Source organism: Eschrichtius robustus, chromosome 12 (assembly GCF_028021215.1).
Source record: "Eschrichtius robustus isolate mEscRob2 chromosome 12, mEscRob2.pri, whole genome shotgun sequence".
Classification (NCBI taxonomy): domain Eukaryota; kingdom Metazoa; phylum Chordata; class Mammalia; order Artiodactyla; family Eschrichtiidae; genus Eschrichtius; species Eschrichtius robustus.
This window is the reverse complement of record NC_090835.1, coordinates 46,577,797-46,598,927: the sequence shown is the minus strand read 5'-3', so window position 1 is coordinate 46,598,927 and position 21,131 is coordinate 46,577,797. Positions and strand designations below refer to the sequence as shown.

At 51.8% G+C, this 21,131-nt stretch overlaps 2 protein-coding genes across 5 annotated transcripts in view; one reads left to right on the top strand and one right to left on the bottom strand.

Moving 5' to 3' along the window:
* The first annotated feature begins 1,748 nt into the window (after window positions 1–1,748).
* CYP8B1 (cytochrome P450 family 8 subfamily B member 1) lies at window positions 1,749–4,521 on the top strand. Its single transcript, XM_068557334.1, has one exon. It carries the CDS (start codon window positions 1,877–1,879, stop codon window positions 3,410–3,412), a length of 1,536 nt encoding a protein of 511 aa, XP_068413435.1. The 5' UTR covers window positions 1,749–1,876; the 3' UTR covers window positions 3,413–4,521.
* A 4,267-nt stretch (window positions 4,522–8,788) lies between these two features.
* The window catches only part of ACKR2 (atypical chemokine receptor 2), a 71,763-nt gene continuing 59,420 nt past the window's right edge, over window positions 8,789–21,131 (bottom strand). For 3 of the 4 annotated variants that reach the window (XM_068557335.1, XM_068557336.1, XM_068557337.1), the window contains one exon: window positions 8,789–11,168. In XM_068557335.1, the coding sequence (XP_068413436.1) occupies window positions 9,979–11,168 (1,190 nt within the window). In that variant the 3' untranslated portion in view covers window positions 8,789–9,978. Of the gene's footprint in view, window positions 11,169–16,871; window positions 16,928–21,131 lie in introns of those variants that run through there. The other variant, XM_068557338.1, reaches the window with a different exon arrangement.

Here is a 21,131-nt window from a genome sequence, read left to right as displayed (position 1 = left end):
AGGGTTGTACCAAAATTTCTGGCAATTGAGTGCACATTAAATATTTGTTGAATAGATAGAAGGTGCTGTTCCAAGAAAGGGGGGAATGAATGGATGAGTGGGTGTGAGTGAATGAATGAATAAATGAAGGTGAGAATGAATGTAAGATGGTGCTGCCATCCATTAAAAACTGAGGGACAAAGTTCAGCTTTTTGGAGTAGACCCACAGTTTCTGATCATATATAAATATATACATATACATATATATATATATATATATTTTTTTTTTTTTTTTTTTTTTTTTTTTTTTTTTGGCCACACATCTTGCAGAATCTTAGTTCCCTGACCAGGGATTGAACCCGGGACACCACAGTGAAAGCACCAAGTCCTAACAACTGTATCACCAAAGAATTCCCTTTCTTTTTTTATGTTTTTAAAAATTTATCTATTTATTTATTTTTATTTTTGGCTCTGTTGGGTCTTCGTTGCTGCACGCGGGCTTTCTCTAGTTGGGGCTACTCTTCGTTGCGGTGCGCGGGCTTCTCATTGAGGTGGCTTCTCTTGTTGCAGAGCACAGGCTCTAGGCGCGCGGGCTTCAGTAGTTGCGGCTCGCGGGCTCTAGAGCGCAGGCTCAGTAGTTGTGGCACACGGGCTTATTTGCTCCGCAGCATGTGGGAATCTTCCCAGACCAGGGATAGAAGCCGTGTCCCCTGCATTGGCAGGCGGATTCTTAACCACTGCGCCAGCAGGGAAGTCCCAGGAATTCCCTTTCTGACCGTATTCTAAGGCTAAGGAGAGTTGGTGGAGCTGAGTACTTGCTGTGGTTGCCATGAGCAATCAGAGAGGACTTCGTGGAGGCAGAGTGTGGATGCTTTCAGCTCCCTGCTGGGAGGAGCTGCACAAGGCAAAGGGAGCTCCCTCAAGAGGGGGTGTAGGAATCTTATGGTCGTCTGAGGAGACAAAGTCCCTGTTTGCAGGTCATTTAGGAAGTTAAAGAGTAACTTGGGGGTTATCAGAACTGGTTGAATCGAGTCTGAACCTCATCACCTATTGCAACAATGAGCTAGGTTGCTTTACTAAACCCTGAGAGTCAACGGCACAGCTTTCCCCTTCTTGGGCCTGCTGGCAGGGACCTGGCCTGACATCTCACAGAAGGTCCCCGGTAAACTGTCAACTCACCTCACCCAAGCTAGAGCAGGTGTCAGAAAAAGTCTCCACTACACTCTGAACCTAGATCCTTATTGTAAAATAAAGCAGTTTGTTTGAAGTCCCTATCATCTCTGACATTTCATAATTCCAAGATTCCCAGTCTGTATTTCTTGCTAGAGAAGTATGCAAGCCAATTGGTGAGAGGCTTGGAGACTGAAGTCTGAGCCTGTGCTTGAAGGGTCCTCTGTCTGGGAGGTTCTGTGTGTCTTTTAAAGATAAGGAAGGGGTGGATGTGAAACTTAGTAAGTGCTCGGTGCATTTCTGCTAAATGAACTAGCAAATTAATGAATACATGAATTCATGAGTAAATTAAAGGAGTGAATAATCAGTAAGTCATGGGGGTGAGGATGGAGTCAAGGAAGGCCTGGCAGAGAAGATGCTGGAGCTGGGTCTGAAAAGGTCAGAACAAAGCCTGAAGCTGGTGAGGGGGCTGTGACCATAGCTAGAGGTTTCCTTCCGGGCTTTTTCCTAGTCCCGCCTCCTCCTCCCACATGACAAGGTCCTAACAAAATCCAGGGGAACGTTTTGCTCCCAGGTACTGTCTCGCCAGGGTTATTTACTGTAACTTGCAGTCACCGGGCAAGGTCCAGGTGGACAGATTTTTCTACCCTCAACTTGTCAAGACCTCCCAAACTCTCTGGCACCCAGAGAACAACGTGTCCAGAGCTCAACCTGGAAGAGCACAGCCATGGTGCTCTGGGGTCTGGTGCTGGGAGCTCTGATGGCGGCCACTGTGGCGTATCTGTGCCTGCAGGAGCTGCTCCGGCAACAAAGACCCAAGGAGCCCCCTCTGGATAAGGGCTCCGTGCCCTGGCTGGGCCATGCTCTGGCTTTCCGGAAGAATATGTTTGAATTTCTGAAGCACATGCGGGCTAAACACGGGGACATATTCACGGTGCAGCTAGGGGGCCAGTACTTCACCTTTGTCATGGACCCTCTCTCCTTTGGCCCCATCCTCAAGGATACGCAGAGAAAACTAGACTTTGTGGAGTATGCGGAAAACCTGGTGCTAAAGGTATTTGGATACCACTCCGTACCGGGAGACTACCAGATGATACACTCAGCCAGCACCAAGCACCTCATGGGGGATGGCTTGGAGGAGCTCAACAAAGCCATGCTGGACAGCCTGTCCTTGGTTATGCTGGGGCCCACGGGCCCCAGTCTGGATGCCAGTAGCTGGCGTGAGGATGGCCTCTTTCACTTCTGCTACAACATCTTGTTCAAGGCCGGCTACCTGAGCTTGTTTGGCTACACAAAGGACGAGGAGCAGGACCTGCTACAGGCAGAGGAATTATTCGTGCAGTTCCGCAAGTTCGACCGCCTGTTCCCCAGGTTTGTCTACTCCCTGCTGGGGCCCCGGGAGTGGCTGGAAGTGGGCCGGCTCCAGCGTCTCTTCCACAAGACGCTCTCTGTGGAACACAACATGGAGAAGTACGGCATAAGCAACTGGATCACCTATATGCTTCAGTATCTGAGGGAGCAGGGAGTCGCCCCAGCCATGCAGGACAAGTTCAACTTCATGATGCTCTGGGCCTCCCAGGGTAACACAGGGCCTACCTCCTTCTGGGCCCTCTTGTTCCTCCTGAAGCATCCAGAAGCCATGCGGGCTGTGAGGGAAGAGGCCACCCAGGTCCTGGGAGAGGCCAGGCTGGAGGCCAAGCAGTCCTTCAACTTTAAGGTCGGTGCCCTGCACCGCATGCCGGTGCTGGACAGCGTGATGGAAGAGACACTGCGGCTGGGGGCCGCGCCGACCCTCCTCAGGGTGGTGAACGATGACCACAGCCTGAAGATGGCCAGTGGGCAGGAGTACCTGCTCCGCAGTGGAGACATACTGGCCCTCTTCCCTTATCTCTCAGTGCACATGGACCCCGACATCCACTCCGAGCCCACCACCTTCAAGTACGATCGCTTCCTCACCCCCAGCGGCAGCCGAAAAGTGGACTTCTACAAGGCAGGCAAGAAGATCCACCACTACACCATGCCATGGGGCTCGGGTGTCTCCATCTGCCCTGGGAGGTTCTTGGCCCTCAGCGAGATGAAGCTCTTTGTCCTGCTCATGGTCACACACTTTGACCTGGAGCTGGTGGACCCTGACACACCTGTGCCACCCGTGGACCCCCAGCGCTGGGGCTTTGGCACCACACAGCCCAGCCACGACGTGCGATTCCGCTACCGCCTGCGCCTGTGGAGTGAGCTCTGCTCAGGTGGCCGCAAGCCTGGCTAGGGGGTTCCCTTGGGGTCTCCACCTCCTCTCACCCCTCTGAAGCCCCAGACCACCCCTTCCTCTGGCCTGCTTGCCCTCTCTGCTCTTCGGCCTCCTTCTAGTCACCTCACAGGCTTATTCTTCTCTCTTTAAAACACTGTCTCTCACAGTGGATTCTGCAGAAACTGCGTCTCACAGGAAGCCCAGGGAAGGGGCAGTATCTGTGGGCAACTCAGTTTGGGGGCTAATACATGCCTTGACAAGTCCTGCAGTATAGACACTGGTTACGGTGGGCAATGCAGCATCTTGCAAACGTTTAGTCTCCACCCTCCCACTCTGCTTTGTTTTTTTTCCCTCAACACTTATTCCACATCCTGTGGAATTCAGGGTTTAGGACAGTGTCATCCAATAGCAGTACGAGGCAAGCCACATGCATAATTCTTAATTTCCTAGTTGACACATTTTTTAAAAAGTAAAAAGAAAGAGGTGAAATTCATTTTTATACTATATTTTACTTGACCTGATATATCGAAAATATTAGCATTTCAACAGGGAGTCAATATAAAGGTATTAATGAAATATTTTTACATTTCTTTTTCCCTTCAAAATCTGGTATGTACTTTTTAACGCTTGATACTGAGCCTATCTCAGTTCAGACTAGCCCCATCCTAAGTGCTCAATAGCCACGTGGGGCTAGTGGCTTCTGTATTGGATAGAGCAGCTCTAGAGAAGGGCTGCCTTTCATGTAGGAGTTGTTCAAGGTCCCTCCTCTGTGCCCTCCTCTCCCCTCTGCACGCCTACCTTGGGTGATCTCAACCCCTCACTTGGTTTCCACAACCATCGCTGAGCTCAGAGCTCTCTGCTAACTCCAGACCCCCAATCTCCCCACAGGGGTCTCACAGCACCTCTGACTCAGTTCGGCCCACGCAGAACTCAGCATCTGTCCCCCAAACCTCTGCCCTGAACCACCTGCTTCTCCTGATTTCCCTGCCTCTCTTTACTTGGGACACCACCATCCACCCCCTCCCCCAAGGCAGATACAGAGGAGACACACTGGCTCCTTCCTTTCTCTCCCCCATAGGGGGAGAGTTCTGTCAGCCCGGCCCCCTGTGGTGCCACTGAACCTTGTCCCCCCCTTCCCCCCCCCCCACCCCCCACTGCCCTTCTCATAGCTCAGAACTCGACATTTCTCTCCACGTGGGGCCTGTGGGCCCTCTGTTTACCCTGCTGCCAGAGACTTTTTTTTTTCCAAAAGCACCTCTGGGTGTCCCCCTTTTACTTTTCTGGCTCCCCATCACCTCCACACACCTGACATTTAAGTTTTGCCACAGTTGGTCCCCAAATTTTCAATCCAGTGCAATTCAACTTTGGCAACTTTCTCCGGTGGCACTGTCTGTAAAGTACAGGGCTCGCTTTCACTGTTAACCCTGGTGCGAGCTACTCCCGGAAGCCTTCTTTTTTTTTTTTTTTTTTTTTTTTAATTTGGGTGATTTTCTTTTTATTTTTTAAAAGTTGTTATGAAATTGTTCCAGATACATTTTCTGGGAATGAGTTTTCCCGGAAGCCTTCTTGAACCTTGCCCATCCCATCCTCTGGCCAGAAATGGCCTCCATCCCCTGGATCTGATCTCCCCTACCACCGAGTGTATCACAGCACATCTGTTATGTCATTGCTTTCTGTGTCCTGGTTTCTGCCTCCTGCCTCCTGCTCCAGACTGGAGCCCATAGGGCTTGGTATCTTATCCCTTCATCTCTGACCCCAATTCCCTAAATGTAGATTAAATTACAGAAACATGACTTCCAGACTCAGCTAATTTACTTCATGTCCTCAAATAATTTCCTTCCCCTCCCACCTTCACTCAGCTTTCCGGCCTGTGAAATGGAGACAATCCCTGTTGCCAGGCGTGCTTACCAGGGCTGGGAGAGAGTGAGAGGGTGCTACTGCCAGAGCTGCAGCGGGCTGACGGCAGGGCCCTGGCTGGGGCTGGGATAGGAAGGGTAGCGACCGTGGAAGCTGATAGAGCGTCCTGGAGAAGGGAGGCCCAGGCAGCATGGATCCCTGTGGGAAGCATGCAGTCTTAGCCGGAGGTAACTCCTGGAGGAGACAGTATGTCTCTCACAAAAAGCAAAGCCCTTACCTTGGAATACACTCTTTTTCCCAGGCCTGAGGAATGTAAAAGAGATTAGCAAAGCTATCTCAAGCCAGGAGACCTCAGGGAACTGAGAGTCCTGGTTGTTCCTTATGGCTGGGGGCTGTGTGTGAGCCTGGTTAAGGGAAGAAAATGTTCAAGGATAGTTGTTGTAAACTTGTTGACGTCCGTGGTAGTGACTGAACTGAGACGATAAGCAATTCTATGGGTTCATTGTCTAATAATGAGTTCCTCTTCTGTCTATATAAGATTCAGTAAATTCTAAATAAAGTGCCTTGCAACCATCAGTTGTCTTGGTCCTTCTGACCCCATACTCACGGTGCTATTCAGTCCCTTACCCCTCTCCATTGGGACCTGGAAGACCCCCTGCGGTGGCTGGACCGTCGCAGATCCCCTGCAGGGACCACTCAGGGGGCTTCTCTCTGCTACCCCAACCCTACACCTCTGACTGGCCTCTTCCTTTGTCTTAAGGTTGCCTGTTTTGCCCCGAGTTTGGCCAGGATAACAGGCTGTTAGACTGGGTAGGGGCTGGGCCGGGGACAGGAGTCTGTCCTCACTAGCTGTGTGACTCTGGGCTGGGGCCTGCCTCTTTCTGGGTCTAGCTGCCCCAAAATGGTGACATCTGCCCAGAGCCTGATAGGGCTCTGACTGGCTAGGAGAAGCCAGACATCTGACCCCCTTCCACAAGGGCCAGGGGCACAAGGAGAAGAGCCCCGTGGGGAGCACAGGAGAGGGAGAAGGGGGCTTGGAGGCCAGGAGGTGTCTCTGGGCAGCTTACCAGCAACCTCCTCCACGCAGCCAGGCCCTGTGCCAGAGCAGGTGTGGGAACAGGGATAAAGACACAGGGCTTCCCCACACCTCCTTGGCCCTGCCCGGACCTGGGTGCTGCATCGCTTCATTTTCCACACACCCAGAGGACTATGGACCAGGAGCCGGGCCTGTGGACAGGCTGGGACGGGGCTGCGGGCCCGAGCCCACTAAGTCGGGACAAAGAGGCCTCAGCTGAGAGTGACCACGTGCAGATGTCCCAGGAACTGCATGGATCCTGTGATCGGTTTGAGGGTCTGCCTGGGACCGAGGGAAGCCTCAGGGGTGTCAGGTGTGAGGTGAAGACGAGCGTACCATCCCACAGTCAGGGATGTCCACCATAACAACAGCCCCCCCCTCCCCCCCCCGGGAGTGGCGAGCAGCCAGGATTAGCCTGTGCACGTGGAGGCCCATGCCCCCCTGCTGGCAGGGGAGGGGGCCCGTGGCAGCTGTAGTTGTATTCCCCCTGGCCTGGGGACTGCTGGACACACCCTCCACAAGGGCACCCTTCCTGCCCCGGCAGAGGCCTCGGGGCAGCGAAAAGACTGAGACCCACAAGGACGCATCTAGTCGCTGCCTGTCCTCACCCAGCAGTTCTGTCTGAGAACCCCTCATTTCTGCACCAAATTTTTTCTCCCTCTGTGTATCCTCTCTGAGGACAGCTTATAACAAAGCAAGATCGGGAATGACGTGCCCGTGGTGGAATTGCAGGCCCCTAGGAAAATAAAGAGATATGTTTCTATAGGCAGTAACTGCTGTGAACGCTCACACCACACTTCACCAGGTGGAGGGTGGGCAGCCCTGTTCCCAAGCAGAGCCATGCCCGCCCTTCTCCCTGGCTCAGCCGGGCGGGACAGTCTCCCTTGCCTCAGAGCCTGAGAGCCAAGAGAATCCTGGGGGCTTTCCTCAGACCTCAGGTAGGAAATACAGGTATGTTGGGCAGTGCAGACGGGAAGCCAAGCCTCGGGGTGGGCAGAGAGTGGCAGGAGGAACCAAGGTCCAGGCTGGGAAGTCAGGTCAGGATGGAGAGGGCACTGTCCTGGCTCTCTCCATCCTGACCTGTGTATGAGAGCCAACCCCCAATTCACTCCCTGACCAGTGCCAGCGAACCTTCTCGCAAACTGCGCCACACTCAGAGCCCTCACTGTGGTCAGCTGTGGTGTACGGCAACTAGACAGTGAGAGGGACCAATGGGCCACCTGCAGCCAGGCCTTCTCCTCCCCTTTAGGCACAGGCTTCAGGGCACTCCGTCTTATACACCTGTTATTCACAGAGAGCACACACCCACACTTAACGCAGCCGGAGAAAGGCACATAGGAACACACGGAAAACCCACGGGCACATACTCAGACCCACATGGACACAGAGACACATTCATGCTAGATCCATATACACAGCCATATGTGCTCCACACAGCCCCAACAGCAACACAGGCACACGCACACAGACCACACCCCCGCACACACGCAAATCCACCAATGCTGGTGACAAGCCCTGCTGGGTGTCCCTTGCCTGGCATACCTTGTCCCATCCCATCTGTGTATCATGGGCACCAAGTCAGAGACTCTGGGAACCTAGATCCTACCAGGACGGCTCAGGCTGTATCTCACCAGTCAGGCTGCCATGCGGGCAGGACTGAGGTCCCCGGTCGGGCAAGATTTCAAGAGCTCTAAAATAGAACGTCACCACCACATCCTCAGACAAACCACCACCTTCACATCCAGAGGATCTTCATTTCCCAGGGGACTGAGTGGGCGCACAGTCCTTCCTGACAGCGGGGAATCTGGGGCCTTGGGGAGAGAGAACCAGAGGCACTAGAGCTGACACAGTGGGAAAAGTCAGCCAGGTCAACTCAGGCAACATCCAGGGACAGCCCTGCTCATGACACATGTGCTGTGACCAGACCATCCAAGCTCAGGGGAAGAGAAGAAAGAGTGGGCAGGATACTGACCACCTGCTCAATTCTCTATCCATCCAGCTATTCATTCAAAAAAAAAAAAAAAAAAACGTAGTGAGCACCTACTACATTCCCAGTACTGACTGAAGCATGGGGGATGCAGATTTTACACCAGGCAGAGTCCCTACTCCCCTAGAGCTTACGTTCACCCAGCCACATGTCCTCCTGGTCTCCATTCTATCCATCTAAAGGTTTCCTTCTGAGCACTACTGTCTGGCAGGCTCTGGGCTGGGTTTTGCAGGACAGACATGGCAGGACATGGCAGGTTGTGCCAGGTGGCTCTGGGGGGTAGGAGAAAGCAGTGATGCTTTAGAAGCTCAGGAAAGAGAGACGGCACTGTAGGCCAGGGGCTCCCCGGGGAAAGGCTTCTCAGTGGACGTGTCAGTGGGCAGGAAGGATGCCGACCGTGGGAGACATGAGGCACCCAGGCAGGGCATATCCGTCAGGAATCCTTAGATCGCAAGTAACAAAACACCACCACCCCAAACTGGAAAGGAATTTATTGGTTCGTGTCACCGTCAAGTCCAGGCTTGGGATGAGCTTCAGCCGTGCCTTGATTCTAGGGCTCGAGCGCTGCCCCCAGGATCTGCTCACTCACTGCTGTCACCTCACCTTCTGAAGTTCGAACCAATGAAGGAGCAGCTCCAGACCTCACACCCCCTTGGCTTCAGTTTCATGCCTCTGTTCTAGCATGCTCTAGTCAAGTTACGTTTCACAAGCTCTGCCTGGGTCATGTGCCCATCCATAAATGAATCACTGTGCCAGGGAAACATAAGGTCGTCACTGGTCAAAGACCCATGCTCTACCCAACCTCTACCCAAAGCACAGGGCAGAGTGACCCCGGAGTGGTTTCCCAGAGCAAGTAGGATTCAGTTACACAACAAGGGTGAGGGGATACCTGGCTGGAAAATGATCCCTGTTCCATAAGGGAGCTGGAAAGCGCAAAAGCAAAGACGGGAACGTGCAGGAAAGAACAATGGGTGTGGCAACCAGGAAATGAAAAGGGAGGTGAAGGAGTACAAGGGTGAAATGGTGTATGGGATTCTAATTGTGAAAGCTCCAGCCTTAAATTGGACAAAGGTTCTGGACTTGATAGTGCAGGGTCTAGGGAGCCCTGAAGGCTCCTGAGAGGGGGCGTGGGAGGCAGAGGGAGGCAGATGCTCCTGGACCACCAGGAACACATGCTCACTCTGCCTCCCACCCGCAGACTCCCATGTGTGGAGGACCTCCAGCCCCTCCTGACTGCCAGACCCCGGAGCCACCATCAAGGCTGTGATAGTAAACAATCTTGCAATAATATTTCCCCAGCTGAGCCACAGGGAAGGCGGCAGTCTGGTGGGTGGCAGGCCTCGGGCTGCTCTGAGGGGGATGGGAGAGACGGCTGAGGGTGTTGTGGTTACTCTGGCTGCTGGGTGTAGGTTAGATGACAGGAGAGCACGAGGATAGGAAGCACATGGGTCAGCTGGGAGCCATTCAGGCCAGCGAGTGTGGAGTCCTGGCAGGCAGTGGAGAAAGAGGAGGGAGAAGACAGGAGAGAGCGAACGCTGCTGATGGCTGAGGACCAAGAACTGGCTTGTTCAGCAACACGGTCACTGAGACCTCTGAAGGGAGGGCTTCGGTGGATGCGCAGCTGAGCTGGGTCCCATCTGCTCTCGTGGACGGCGGTGCGGCCACTCAGGCTGAATTCTTCCCCGCGTCCCCCTTGTCGGGGGAGCCCTCAGCCTGCCTCTCCCCGAGGTCATTCATGCCAGTTATATCTTCTTGGCCACTGAGCCTACTACTCTCAGAATAGCTGGACGGTGGGGCCTGGGCAAGGTAAGGAGCCTGGTGTCGTCGGAGCACAGTGGCCAGGAGAGCCTTGAGGTACTGGCGGAAGCGGCGGCTGGAAAACGCATAGAGGACGGGGGTGAAGCAGCAGTGGAGGAAGGCGATGCCCTCTGTCACCTGCAGCGCGTAGTCCAGGCGCTGGCTGACCGTGCAGTCCCCAAAGACTTGCAGGTCCAGCAGCGAGTGCAGAAACAAGGTGACGTTGTACGGGAACCACAGCACAAAGAAGGCCACCACCAGGCCTATGGCCATCCTCAGAGCCCGGCTCTGGCCTGGGGGCCTCAGCCTGGCCAGGACAGAGCCAATGCGGGAATAGAAGAAGATCATGGCAAGGAGGGGGAGGAGAAACCCCAGGAGGTTCTGCTGGAAGCGGAGGAAGAGCTTCCAGATGGTCCCATGCCCCCCAAAATCCGCAAAGCAGTCCCACACGCCTGGGGCGTTCTCATGCGTCCTCACGAAGACCATGTCGGGGACGGAGGCAGCCAGGGCCACAGCCCACACGGCAGCTGCGAGGAGCAGGCTCTTGGCCCGGGTCCTCAGCCGGTGGTGGGGCTGAGCGCAAGCAATCTCCAGGTACTTGTCCAGGCTCATGCAGCTGATGAAGAAGATGCCACTGTAGAAGTTAACGGTGTAGAGGGTGCTCACCACCTTGCACAAGAAACTCCCAAAGACCCAATGCCGGGCCACAGAGATGCCCCAAAAGGGCAGCGTCACCACAAACAGGAGGTTGGAGACGGCCAGGTTCAGCAGATATATCTCGGTCATCCGCCTTCGAGGCACATACCGGAGCAAGACCACAAGGAGAAGGAGGTTCCCGCCCAGGCCCAGCACAAAGATCAGGCCATAGAAGAGGGGCAGAAAGACTCTGCCGAACGACAGCACCTCGTCCTTCCTGCAGAGCATGAAGGCCACGTCGCCCAGGTAGTACTCATAGTCATAGAAGGAGCTGCTGTTCTCAGAACCGGCCACCTTGGCGGTGGGTGGCAGAGGAGAGGCGGTGGTGGCCATGGCGGGAGGACACATCCAGGGCTGGAGCTCTGTGGGCCAGACAGCAGTGTGAACAACAGGAGACGAAGCCACCCTCTCTCCAAACCCACTTTAGCCACTGCTCTGGGGTGTCCAATAGGCTCTTCGCATTTACGCCAGTAACCCGTAGGCTAGCAAGTACGAGAACAAGCATGGGGAGCCCAAGGCTACCACTTCATAGTTATGTCACCTTGGGTAGCTGACTTAACCTCAGGTGTTCTCACAGTACTCACTTCTTTCATGATGGTTTCTCTTCTCTATTTTCCCCCTCATCATTTATAAAGACTGATAATGTCTTTCATGTTTTTCTTTATTATTTTGGGATACCAATTCACCTATCTATTGTGTACATACTCTTCCTCATGCGTGGCTTGAAATTATTCTTCTTTGTGTGGCTTATATTTTTTTTTTTTAATGAGAGCTTCTCTTCAGTGGAGCTTGCTTTTTCTATAAATACCTAGTGTGTCTACTCTGGCTTTGAGCTCTCTTTACTTCTCTCACTTGAGGATTTCCCTTCCTTTGGTTATTTTTTAAATATTTTATTTATACATATTTAGTTTTATGTCAATATCTTCATTTATAAATATTTAATATTTTAAAAATATTTTATCCACTATTTCCAGGTTTTCAGCAGAAAGGTGTGAACCATCATGTCGACAGACTCAGAACTAAACCTAATCCCTCAGTTTCCCCATCTTTAATATGATATTAATTATAGTGCCTTTTCGTGGGGTTCTTGTGAGGCTTAAATGTTATAATTCAGGCAGAGCATTTCGAGCTCTATGAAGAATGCCCAGAACATAGGAGGCACTCAATAAACATTTGCTTAAATTATTGCTTTGCCCAGAGCTGAGTTCATCATCTTCCAAACCAGCCTCTTCTCCTCTCCTTTGTCTATCTAACTGAACAGCACCACCAGCTACTTGGTCATCTAAGACTGAAACGTGGGAGACATCACAGACCCCTTCCTCACACCCCTCATCATCACCCTGTGTGTCTCTACCTCTTTACTGCTATCTCCAGGTCCCATAAAAATACATACATGATAAAAATATTTACATGATACTCTTTTAATAAAATTAAGACAAATGAAACATATATATACAACAACCACCACCTCAGGAAGGCTATAAATGTATGCTGTGAAGGAGCTCAAAGAGATGAAAGACAGGGGAAAGATAGGCACCAGACTGAAGATGGTGGCTGCTTGGGCAGGAGAAGCCAGAGACATGGGATGGGGCAGGTGACTGTCCATGGTCAAGTTCTCTCTGGGCAGCAGTTTCCCAGGTTTTAATTGTACTATTAGACATAATTTTAAAAAGAGAGCCTCACGTGAACCAGTGAAAAACGTGTCATGAACCAAGGATTATGCTCAATCCTGTTCTGTGTTCTAAAAGGAGAGAGACTTCATGTTCAGCACGTTAGATTGTTCACCAATGGGGAAGAGGGTTTGGGGAGGAGAGAGGAAGGAGATAAAAAAGAATCTGTGGCCCAAGCAGGCAATCATGCACAGGCACCAGAATAAGACCTGTAGGCCGGTGATGATAATGGGCCACAAACCCAGAAATACAAATCAACTCCACCTTGTACCTCTGTATTTTAGTTTTTATTCCTTGATTCAAATGAGGTTGAACTTTTAATACACCTAACGTATTATTTTGTATGTATGTCTTCTGTGCATGATTTATCGTTTTAATGGGTGGGATTCTCACTTTATAAGAGGTTTTATATAGTAAGGATTTTAGCTTTCTCCATATATATTGCAAACATTTTCCCCAGCCCGTCCCAGTAGAAGTTTTGTCTGGTTTTTTTTCCAGGTAGAATTTTGAAAGAAATGTTGACTCAGGTCCTCAGCTGACCCTTCTAGTATCCATGACACCGTGACCCTGTGATGGAAATATGCAATTCTGCTGAGGCAGAACCTCTCTCAGGAGAGCCCTGGAGTCCTCCTACTCCTTGAGCCTCTGCCCCACCCTTGGGCTCCTGTCAACTGGCTTCTGGGCCAGATGTTGGGGAAACACAGACGTCCTATCCCCACCCCAAGACCTCGGCCTGGGCAGCTTTAACTAGGGCTGGGCTCTGCTCCTGACTGGCCTCGAGAACTTGGCCCTGTGCCTTCCTTTCTCCATCCTTCACTCCCTTCCTGTGCATCTGGGCTCTCCTGTCCCTGAGCCCCTCTTTCCTGGGCGCCAGTATGGGCACCCCCCACCCCCAGCACATGGCTGGTTTGGGAGCCCGTGAGCTGCTGGCGTTGGGAGGAGGGAGTGCCCTTCTGCACTTGGGCCTGACTAGGGCTTATTAGTCAGGAGTTACCACTAATTAAATACCAGCTCTTCTAGTCTGTTAGCACTGACCTTGATCCTGACCTGGCTTCTGAAAGTCTCTGACTTTTGCTTCAACAAACAACCAAGTCTGATAATTGCTTTGATCAAAGCCAGAAGTCAGGGTCAGCAGGCCCCAGGCTGGACCAGGTCACCTTTACAAGGCTCCCTTCACCTGGAACACTCCGTTCTTTTCCCTCTCGGGGCCTCTGGCCTCCTGATCGTTCACCTTGGGAATCTTTCCACATTCTCTGGACCTCTGGGGCCACCAGCCCCTCCCATCACTTTCATCAATAATACCAACAAGGATGACAACAGCAACCAGCATGTGTCATACGCACATGACAACTGGCCAGGCACCTTCATATCAACTCTGGTAGTCCTGGAAGGCAAACCAGGAAGGAACTGTCAGCCCCACTTAACCCAGGAGCAAAGTAACTTCTCCACAATCACCCAGGAAGTCACTGGCTGAGCTGCATCTGAGCCCCAGGTCTTCAGACTCAGAAACAGTGCCTTGTCCTTGTCCCTGGTCCCATCTCAGTCTCGGCCTCTGTTCTGCCCTGTCTAGCAGTTATCAAAAGGGGCCACCTGAGAGAGGTGTGATTTGAGCTCAGGAGGTCTTGGTTGCCCAGGTTTCGCCCTCATTGGCTGGTCCAGCCTCGGTAGATTCCACCATTAATGCCCCCAAGGCTTTATGGAGCCTGCTTGAGAAACGTAGTCTCCCTACGGTCAACAGAGTAGCCTTCCAAAAATATCCACATCCTAACCCCTGAAGTCTGTGGATATGTTACCTTACATATCAAAAGGGACTTGACAGAAGTAATTAAGGATCCTGAGCTAGGGAGAGTACCCTGGATTATCCCGGTGGGGCCACTGTACTCACAAGGTCCTTTACAAGGGAGGCAGGAGTATCCGAATCAGAGAAGGAAATGTGACGATGGAAACAGAGGTCAGAGGGATGCGGTTACAAGACAATGGATGCAGGCAGCCTCTAAAGGCTAGAAGAGGCAGGGAACTAATCCTCCCCTGAGCCTCCGGAAGGAATGCAGCTGGGCTGACCCATTTTAGACTTCTGATCTCTAGAATTTTAAGATAATAAATTTGTGTTGCTTTAAGCCACTGAATTTGTGGTAATTTGACACAGTGGCAATAGGGTCACTTCTGGTGACCCTTTGTGCCCTCCGCATCTCACACTGAGGGAGTGAGAGTGCATGGTGTCCACCTCCTCCAACTTACAGGTGGGGAAACAGAGACTCAAAGAGAGGGAACTACTTGTGCAAAGCATACAGTGAGTCATCTCTGTACGGCTGCACTGAGCCACAAACCCCATGTCTGACTGCCCTTCGGGTCTCTGTTACCCCACCCCTAACACCCCATCTAGCCCTGTTCTGTTTTCCCTTTTTTTGTTTTTTCACTTTTCCTTATTACCTGAATTCATTTATTTGGCTTACCCAGAAACACCTTGAGGAGTGAATTGCAGTGTCAGTTATTCACGTCTTAGCAGATAGTAAGGCAACCCCGAATGAAGCTCTGGAGTAGAACCTCTGGGGAATCCGGAGAACTAGATAGAGAGGAGGCCGAAAGGAGCAGGGACAGCAAGGGCAAGGTCAGCTGAGCTTCCCGTACAATGAAGCCAAGGGCACAAGGGCAAACTACAGCTTGTCTCTGGGGCAGTAACATCATCCTGAGGCTGCTGGCCTGGGCTGGCTCCAGCTTTAACTTAGCAAGAATCTGGCTGGAGATTAATGTCTTCTCCTGAGGATCCAGGCCTCCCCTCCTCAGGCCTCTCAGAGAAGTCAAAGTTGAGGCAATAAGAGAGAGGATACTGCTATGTCCATCTAGACAGGAAGGTAGCTATGTTAGTTGAGCTCCTTCTCATTTAATCTTCACCATAGTTCTGATAAGCAGTACCATTATGATCCCCATCTTCCAGATGAGGAAACTGTGGCTTGGAGAGGTGAAGCCCAATTGCCCACAGCTTAAGATCAGCAAATGATGGGCCCAGGATTGGATGGCCCTAACAATACAAGGTAGAACTGTAACAGAGAAGAACAGACCTGACTCCACATTGGCTCTGTTGCCTGGGCTTAGCCATGCAGGCTCTGCACCTTTGTCTCATCCAACAGGAAAAGAATGATGCTTACAGCCTGAAATATACATAATAACCCTTTCTCAAGGCTCTGCCTCGCAAGCTTGACCATTAAAGGCGTAACACTTTTCATTCACATAGAGATAAAAATTTGCAGAACAGAAAATAACATTTGTCTTGTGGAAGGTTTACAGGAACATCTGACCAGTCCCACGTGGTCAGCTGCAGGAACAAAGGATTATCACATCCCCACCGAGGTCTGGCTGGTACCAAGAGGTCTGCAACAACCAGCCACACCCCGCTTCCCTTTTAGTATAAAAGAAGCCTGAATTCTAATAACTCAGGTAAGATGATTCTTTGGGACACGGGTCCCCCATCTTCTCGGCCTGCTGGCTTTCTGAATAAACTCGCTATTCCTTGCCCAACACCTCGTCCCCTGTCGTGCAGGGGAGCAGTACAAGCTTGGACTCAGTAACAGAACTGGCCCTTTTCCCCCAGCTCCCCTTTTCAACATGAACCAAACTTGAGTTTGAAGGATGAGCCCCTGATAGTGGGACTTCTGACCTCATCAATGGGTGGCAGAGAAGACTCAAAGTCAGCCATATGCTGAGGCTGGCTCGTACCGGCTGGCGAGAGCCAGTAATGCAACATCTGGGAGGCATTCAACCACCAATCGTGGAATTAACCAATTCCACATTCAGTGATAAGTCAGTAGCCTGAAATGGGTCAGGGTGGGAATATTTACACCAAGGCAAATGCTGTAAACCGGAGCTTCCCTTCCCTCGCCCACCGCTGCTGAGAATCGGCTGTAGAACCTTTACCAGCATACCTCTGACCAGGACCCCATGGAGCATGACCAAACCTGCCCGTCTTGCTGTCACCCACCACCTTCCCTTTTACACCTTTCACATCAACCCCATGGCTGCCCTCCTCCCCAGCCAAGAGGCCTTGAGGACCGGGTCACGTGTAGGTCCCCTCCCAGCTGACCACAGCACCCCCATGCTGAGTGTGCTGCCCACAGTCAGCTGAGACCAGTGAATAAACAAGATCAAACGTGACCCTAAGAGGCCACACCGGCTTTCGTAATATAAAACAAAGAATAACATTTGAGATCACTTTCAGTGGACGATAATTTTGCTGGCTTCCTTGGAAAAAGATTTATATCCTTTAAAATGCAACCTCAATCCTCCCCTCCCAGGAGGCTACCTGGGCCACGGGCCTGGTGAACCCCCTGCCCCAGCCCCCCAAGCACTCACAGAAGGTCACTCCTCAGCCTCAAATCCACCTCCCAGAAACAGAGTCACCTTTTGAGGATCACTTGCCTCCTCTGCTAGACTGGGGATTCCCAGGCGCTGGAGCTCCCCGGCACAGGGCTGACATCTGAGAGGCATTCAACAAATGACCATGCAATTAATCAGCACAGTCACCCTCTCCCTCCCTTTTTCTCTCGCCTCCTTTTTCCCTTGTCTGATTTTCTCCCTCCCACACTGCTGCCCGGCACACAGCTGAGCCAAGACCCTCCTTCCGTGAGTTATTTCCTCAGCTTGGGCAAGCTCTGCCTCAGCAGTCTTGGGAGCCTGTGACCATGGAGTGTGACCGGCCCAGAGCCCCCACTGTTTCCACTTGAGCCAAGTTCAAGGCCGCTTCCAGCTGGCGCAAGCCTCCCTGTGGCCACACCCTGCTCCCTCCCTCAGAAGGCTCCCCTGACTGCTTTGGGAGGACTAGGGTGGAGATAGAGTCCCAAGGCCTGGACTCCAACCTGGCTCAGCTGGTGATGGGCCCCCCTCTCTGCCTATAATTCTAGCATTCCCATCCCATCCCAGCCCAGCTGTGGCTGGAAAAGTTGAGGCAGGAGTTGTGAAGTGACTGACACTCCGACCACAGTGTCGGGCTGTGGAAAGTGCTCTGCTGGGGCACAGGTGGGGGACCTGGTAACAGCATTGGGATCTCTCTTTTCTTCCTCCTGGGTTTGGGAAAACACAAGATATTAAACTCTACTGTATGTATAACAATAACAACAATACCCACCACTTACATAGCACTTCCTATGGGCCAGGCTCTGTTCTCAGAACTTTACATGCATTAATTCATTTCATCCTTGCGATAACACTCTGAGGCGGATAGTTACTATCTCTATGTTACCTGTGAGGAAACTGAGTCACAGAGGGGCTAGGGAACATGCCCAAGGGCACACAGCTAGTAAGTAGCAGGGCTGGGATTTGAACCCAGGCCCAGAGTCTGGGCTAGCTCATTAAAAGACAGGGGTGAAGGTTGGGGACTAGAGATGGAGAGTGACAGGAGACCAGGCTGCCATCGCTCAGGATGCTTGAATGGAAGGCTGGTCGTGGGACTGATGGTACGTGAATAGAAAACAGGAAAAGGAACTGGGAGCCACACAAGGACAGGAGGAAAGAGGTCCAGGGCCGTGGGAACGGCACGCAGGGACAGAATTCAGGAATGACCAACTCAGGGGGCAGAGGTGGGTCTCTGCTCCACTGCTCAGTTTGGGATGCTCTTGGGCTTAAACCTTCGTGCAGCCCCAAGACAAAGGCAGGGCTCTCATCCTAAACCCTTGAATTCCACGAGGCTGTTGTCTCATCATAAAATAAATAATACTACAGCAAAGGATTTCGTGGGATTAAATGTGGTGCAGTTATTATAATGGCTAACACCATGGAGCCCTGACAGTGTGCTGGGTGCAGGGACAAGGAGCTTCACATATATTATTTAATCCTCGTATTTACTTTATAGAAATTAAACACTATCATTAGTCCCGTTGTGTAGCTGAGAACACTGAGGCAGAGAGATTAGGGAACTGGCCCAAGAGCAAGTGAGTAGTAGACCAGGAACTAAAACCCAGAGTCCATGCCCTTTTTTCCACCATGCAGCATGGCTTAGTTCCCTGACCAGGAGTTAAAACCATGCCCTCAGCAGTGAAAGCACAGAGTCTTAACCACTGGACAGCCAGAGAATTCCCCAGAGTCCATGCTCTTAAACACTAAATTACATTGCCTCTCAAAGAAAATAACAAGTGAGTTGTGGTCCCTCCCCCCGTCGCTCCCCCACTTGCCCGCCAAGCTTTATATGTGTTAAGGTACTTACTGCTCTCACAACGACCTTTTGAGACAAGCACTATTGTTATTCCCATTTTACAAGTGAGGAACTGAGGCTCAGAGAGGGGGAGTAACATGCCCAAGGACACACAGCAAGGGTACTGCAGGATTAGAAATCAAGTCCCAGCAGTTGGCTCTAGATCTGGAGCCTTGAACCACACACTGCGAGCTGCTGTGAGCCCTCGAAGACTCACAGGACCGACAGCTGCCCCCTGCACGGTCCCCCTTGGGAAGCATGGCATTTGGATTCATTGTGATGTATAAAACACAATGAAAACAATACAAACCAGTCCTGACATTTACATGAGGCTCTTTTATACCCTGGTCCTTGCAAGTCTTCCTGGCTTCCCTGTGAGGAGGGGAGCAGGTGTCCCCTCCCCGGTTTCACAGGAAGTCCAGGGCCTCACCACAAACCAGGCAGAGCTGACCCTACAGCGCTGATCACTGAGCCCTGGACCACTGCACACACTCTCCCTCTTTACGTTTTTAACGTGTATTTTTCCTGATTACAAAAGTAATATATGCTCAATGTAAAATGTGAAAATACAAGAAGAAAAATAGAAAAGAGGCTAAAAATCTCCCCATAATCCTACCTCCCTCCAAAATAACCCTTGGGAACATACTGGTGTATCTTGCCTTTTTCACGCCCAGAGCCCCCATCTCCTGCACTAACCTTCCCTAGGTTTGTGGAGTCACAGAGCCTGGTTGGAAGAGAGTGGCCTTGTCCGGTCCCCCCCAGGCAGGGGGCCCCTTGCAGCCTCCTGATAGACATGCTGCCTCCTACTCCCTGGGATCCATGAGGCCCACCCACTCCCCACTCCCTGGGACCCCACATTACTCCATGTTTCCTGGCTCTTACCAGGAAACAGAGATGCTTGTGACATTGATGAAATCATAAGAGCAACCCCTCCTCCCAAAGTTTGTTGCAATTAATAAAAACTAAGCAATTTTAGAGCCCAGCTCTTCAAGGAGCTGCTGCTGAAGATTTTCACATCTTTCCTGAATTATTTTTGCCTTTTCTTTGGGCCTCTCTTGTTGTTGCCCGAAATTTCGCTACTCGAGCTCCTCGCGTTTGCATTTCAGCATTATGCTGGGGTCAAAATGAAATACCCATTCCACCGCCACCACCCCCAGGGAAGGTGGTACACTCAGCATGGTGCAGCATGGAAGAATAGACTATAGATCGGTCCAGTTCTTAATGGCTGAGTAACCCTGGGCAAATTACTTAACCTCTCTGAGCCTTAGTTTTCTCACCTATAAAATGCTTCCTGGTGGCATTTTTATAATAATTAAATAAGTGCCTAGCACATAACTATTGGTTCCCCTCCAGACCCTAAAATTCATCCCCAACTTGGCTCAAGCTGGGATGAATAAGAGGGGATCCTGGGACTGTTTGGGGCAGATGGAGGGGCTGAGAACTTGGCAGGAGTTGGGGGTAAAAAGAGAGGATGGGGGGTGCATAAGGAGAGAGTGTGGATGTGTGCTGGGAACCTCAGCCCTGGGAGGGGGACCCTTAAAGGCCATCTCATCTGTCCCCATCACAGTACAGCCCAGAGAGGCAAGGGGATGCCTGAGGTCACCCAGCCATGTCGGTACCAACTCTCAGGGATTTCCAGAATCCACGAAGCAGATTCTCAGAGCCGGAATCAAGGGGGCAAGGGGCCAGCAGACCACCTTACTCCCCAGCTGCTGGGGCAACTGCTCCAACAGCTGCCCTAGAGACAGAGCTCCACACTCACCCCGCTTAGCACCTGCCTCTCCCCACACTGTCCACACCCTCCGGGCCACTAGATCCAGTCTCAACCTGTGGCCCCTGTGTAGGGCCCACCCCATTCCGAGAGTTTCAGAAACCTACCAGAGCCAGCCCCACTTGCCTAGGGATGTCCACCTCGCACCCAGGAGGTGAGCAGTAGCGCCTGGTCCTTCTTCCTCAGGGAAGTGCAGAGGGAGTGATTCTTCATAAGCTCTTCCCCTCCCTGGACAGCTTCCTGCACACATCCTGCCTTCCGGCTGGAACAAAGTACCTCTTTGCGCCTGCCCCAGACCCACCTCGGCTGCACAGCCACAAGCTGTTTCCCTCACTGAAAATGAGTCAAGCTCAAATGACTGTCCCCATGGAAGAACATCTCCCCCAAAGATAGTCTAATTACTTTGGAAAACATGTGTCCGCAACCACACTTCTCTGGAACGATTCCCCTGCAGCTGGGCCAAGGACAAGAACTGCCTCAGTCCAGACTTCCAGGCTTTCGCTTACCCTGTCCCCTATCTAGGTGGCCTTCCCAGCCTCCAGCTTCATTGGTCCTGGATACCTCCCCAGCAGGATTCTACCCACTCCCTCATTCACCCCCAACTCTCCTTCTCTGACCATAACTCCCTCCAAGCAGTGCTGTGTCTGTTCCACCCACAGTGTCAGCGATAGTCTCATCTCCTAGACTTTCTAGACCATCTTCC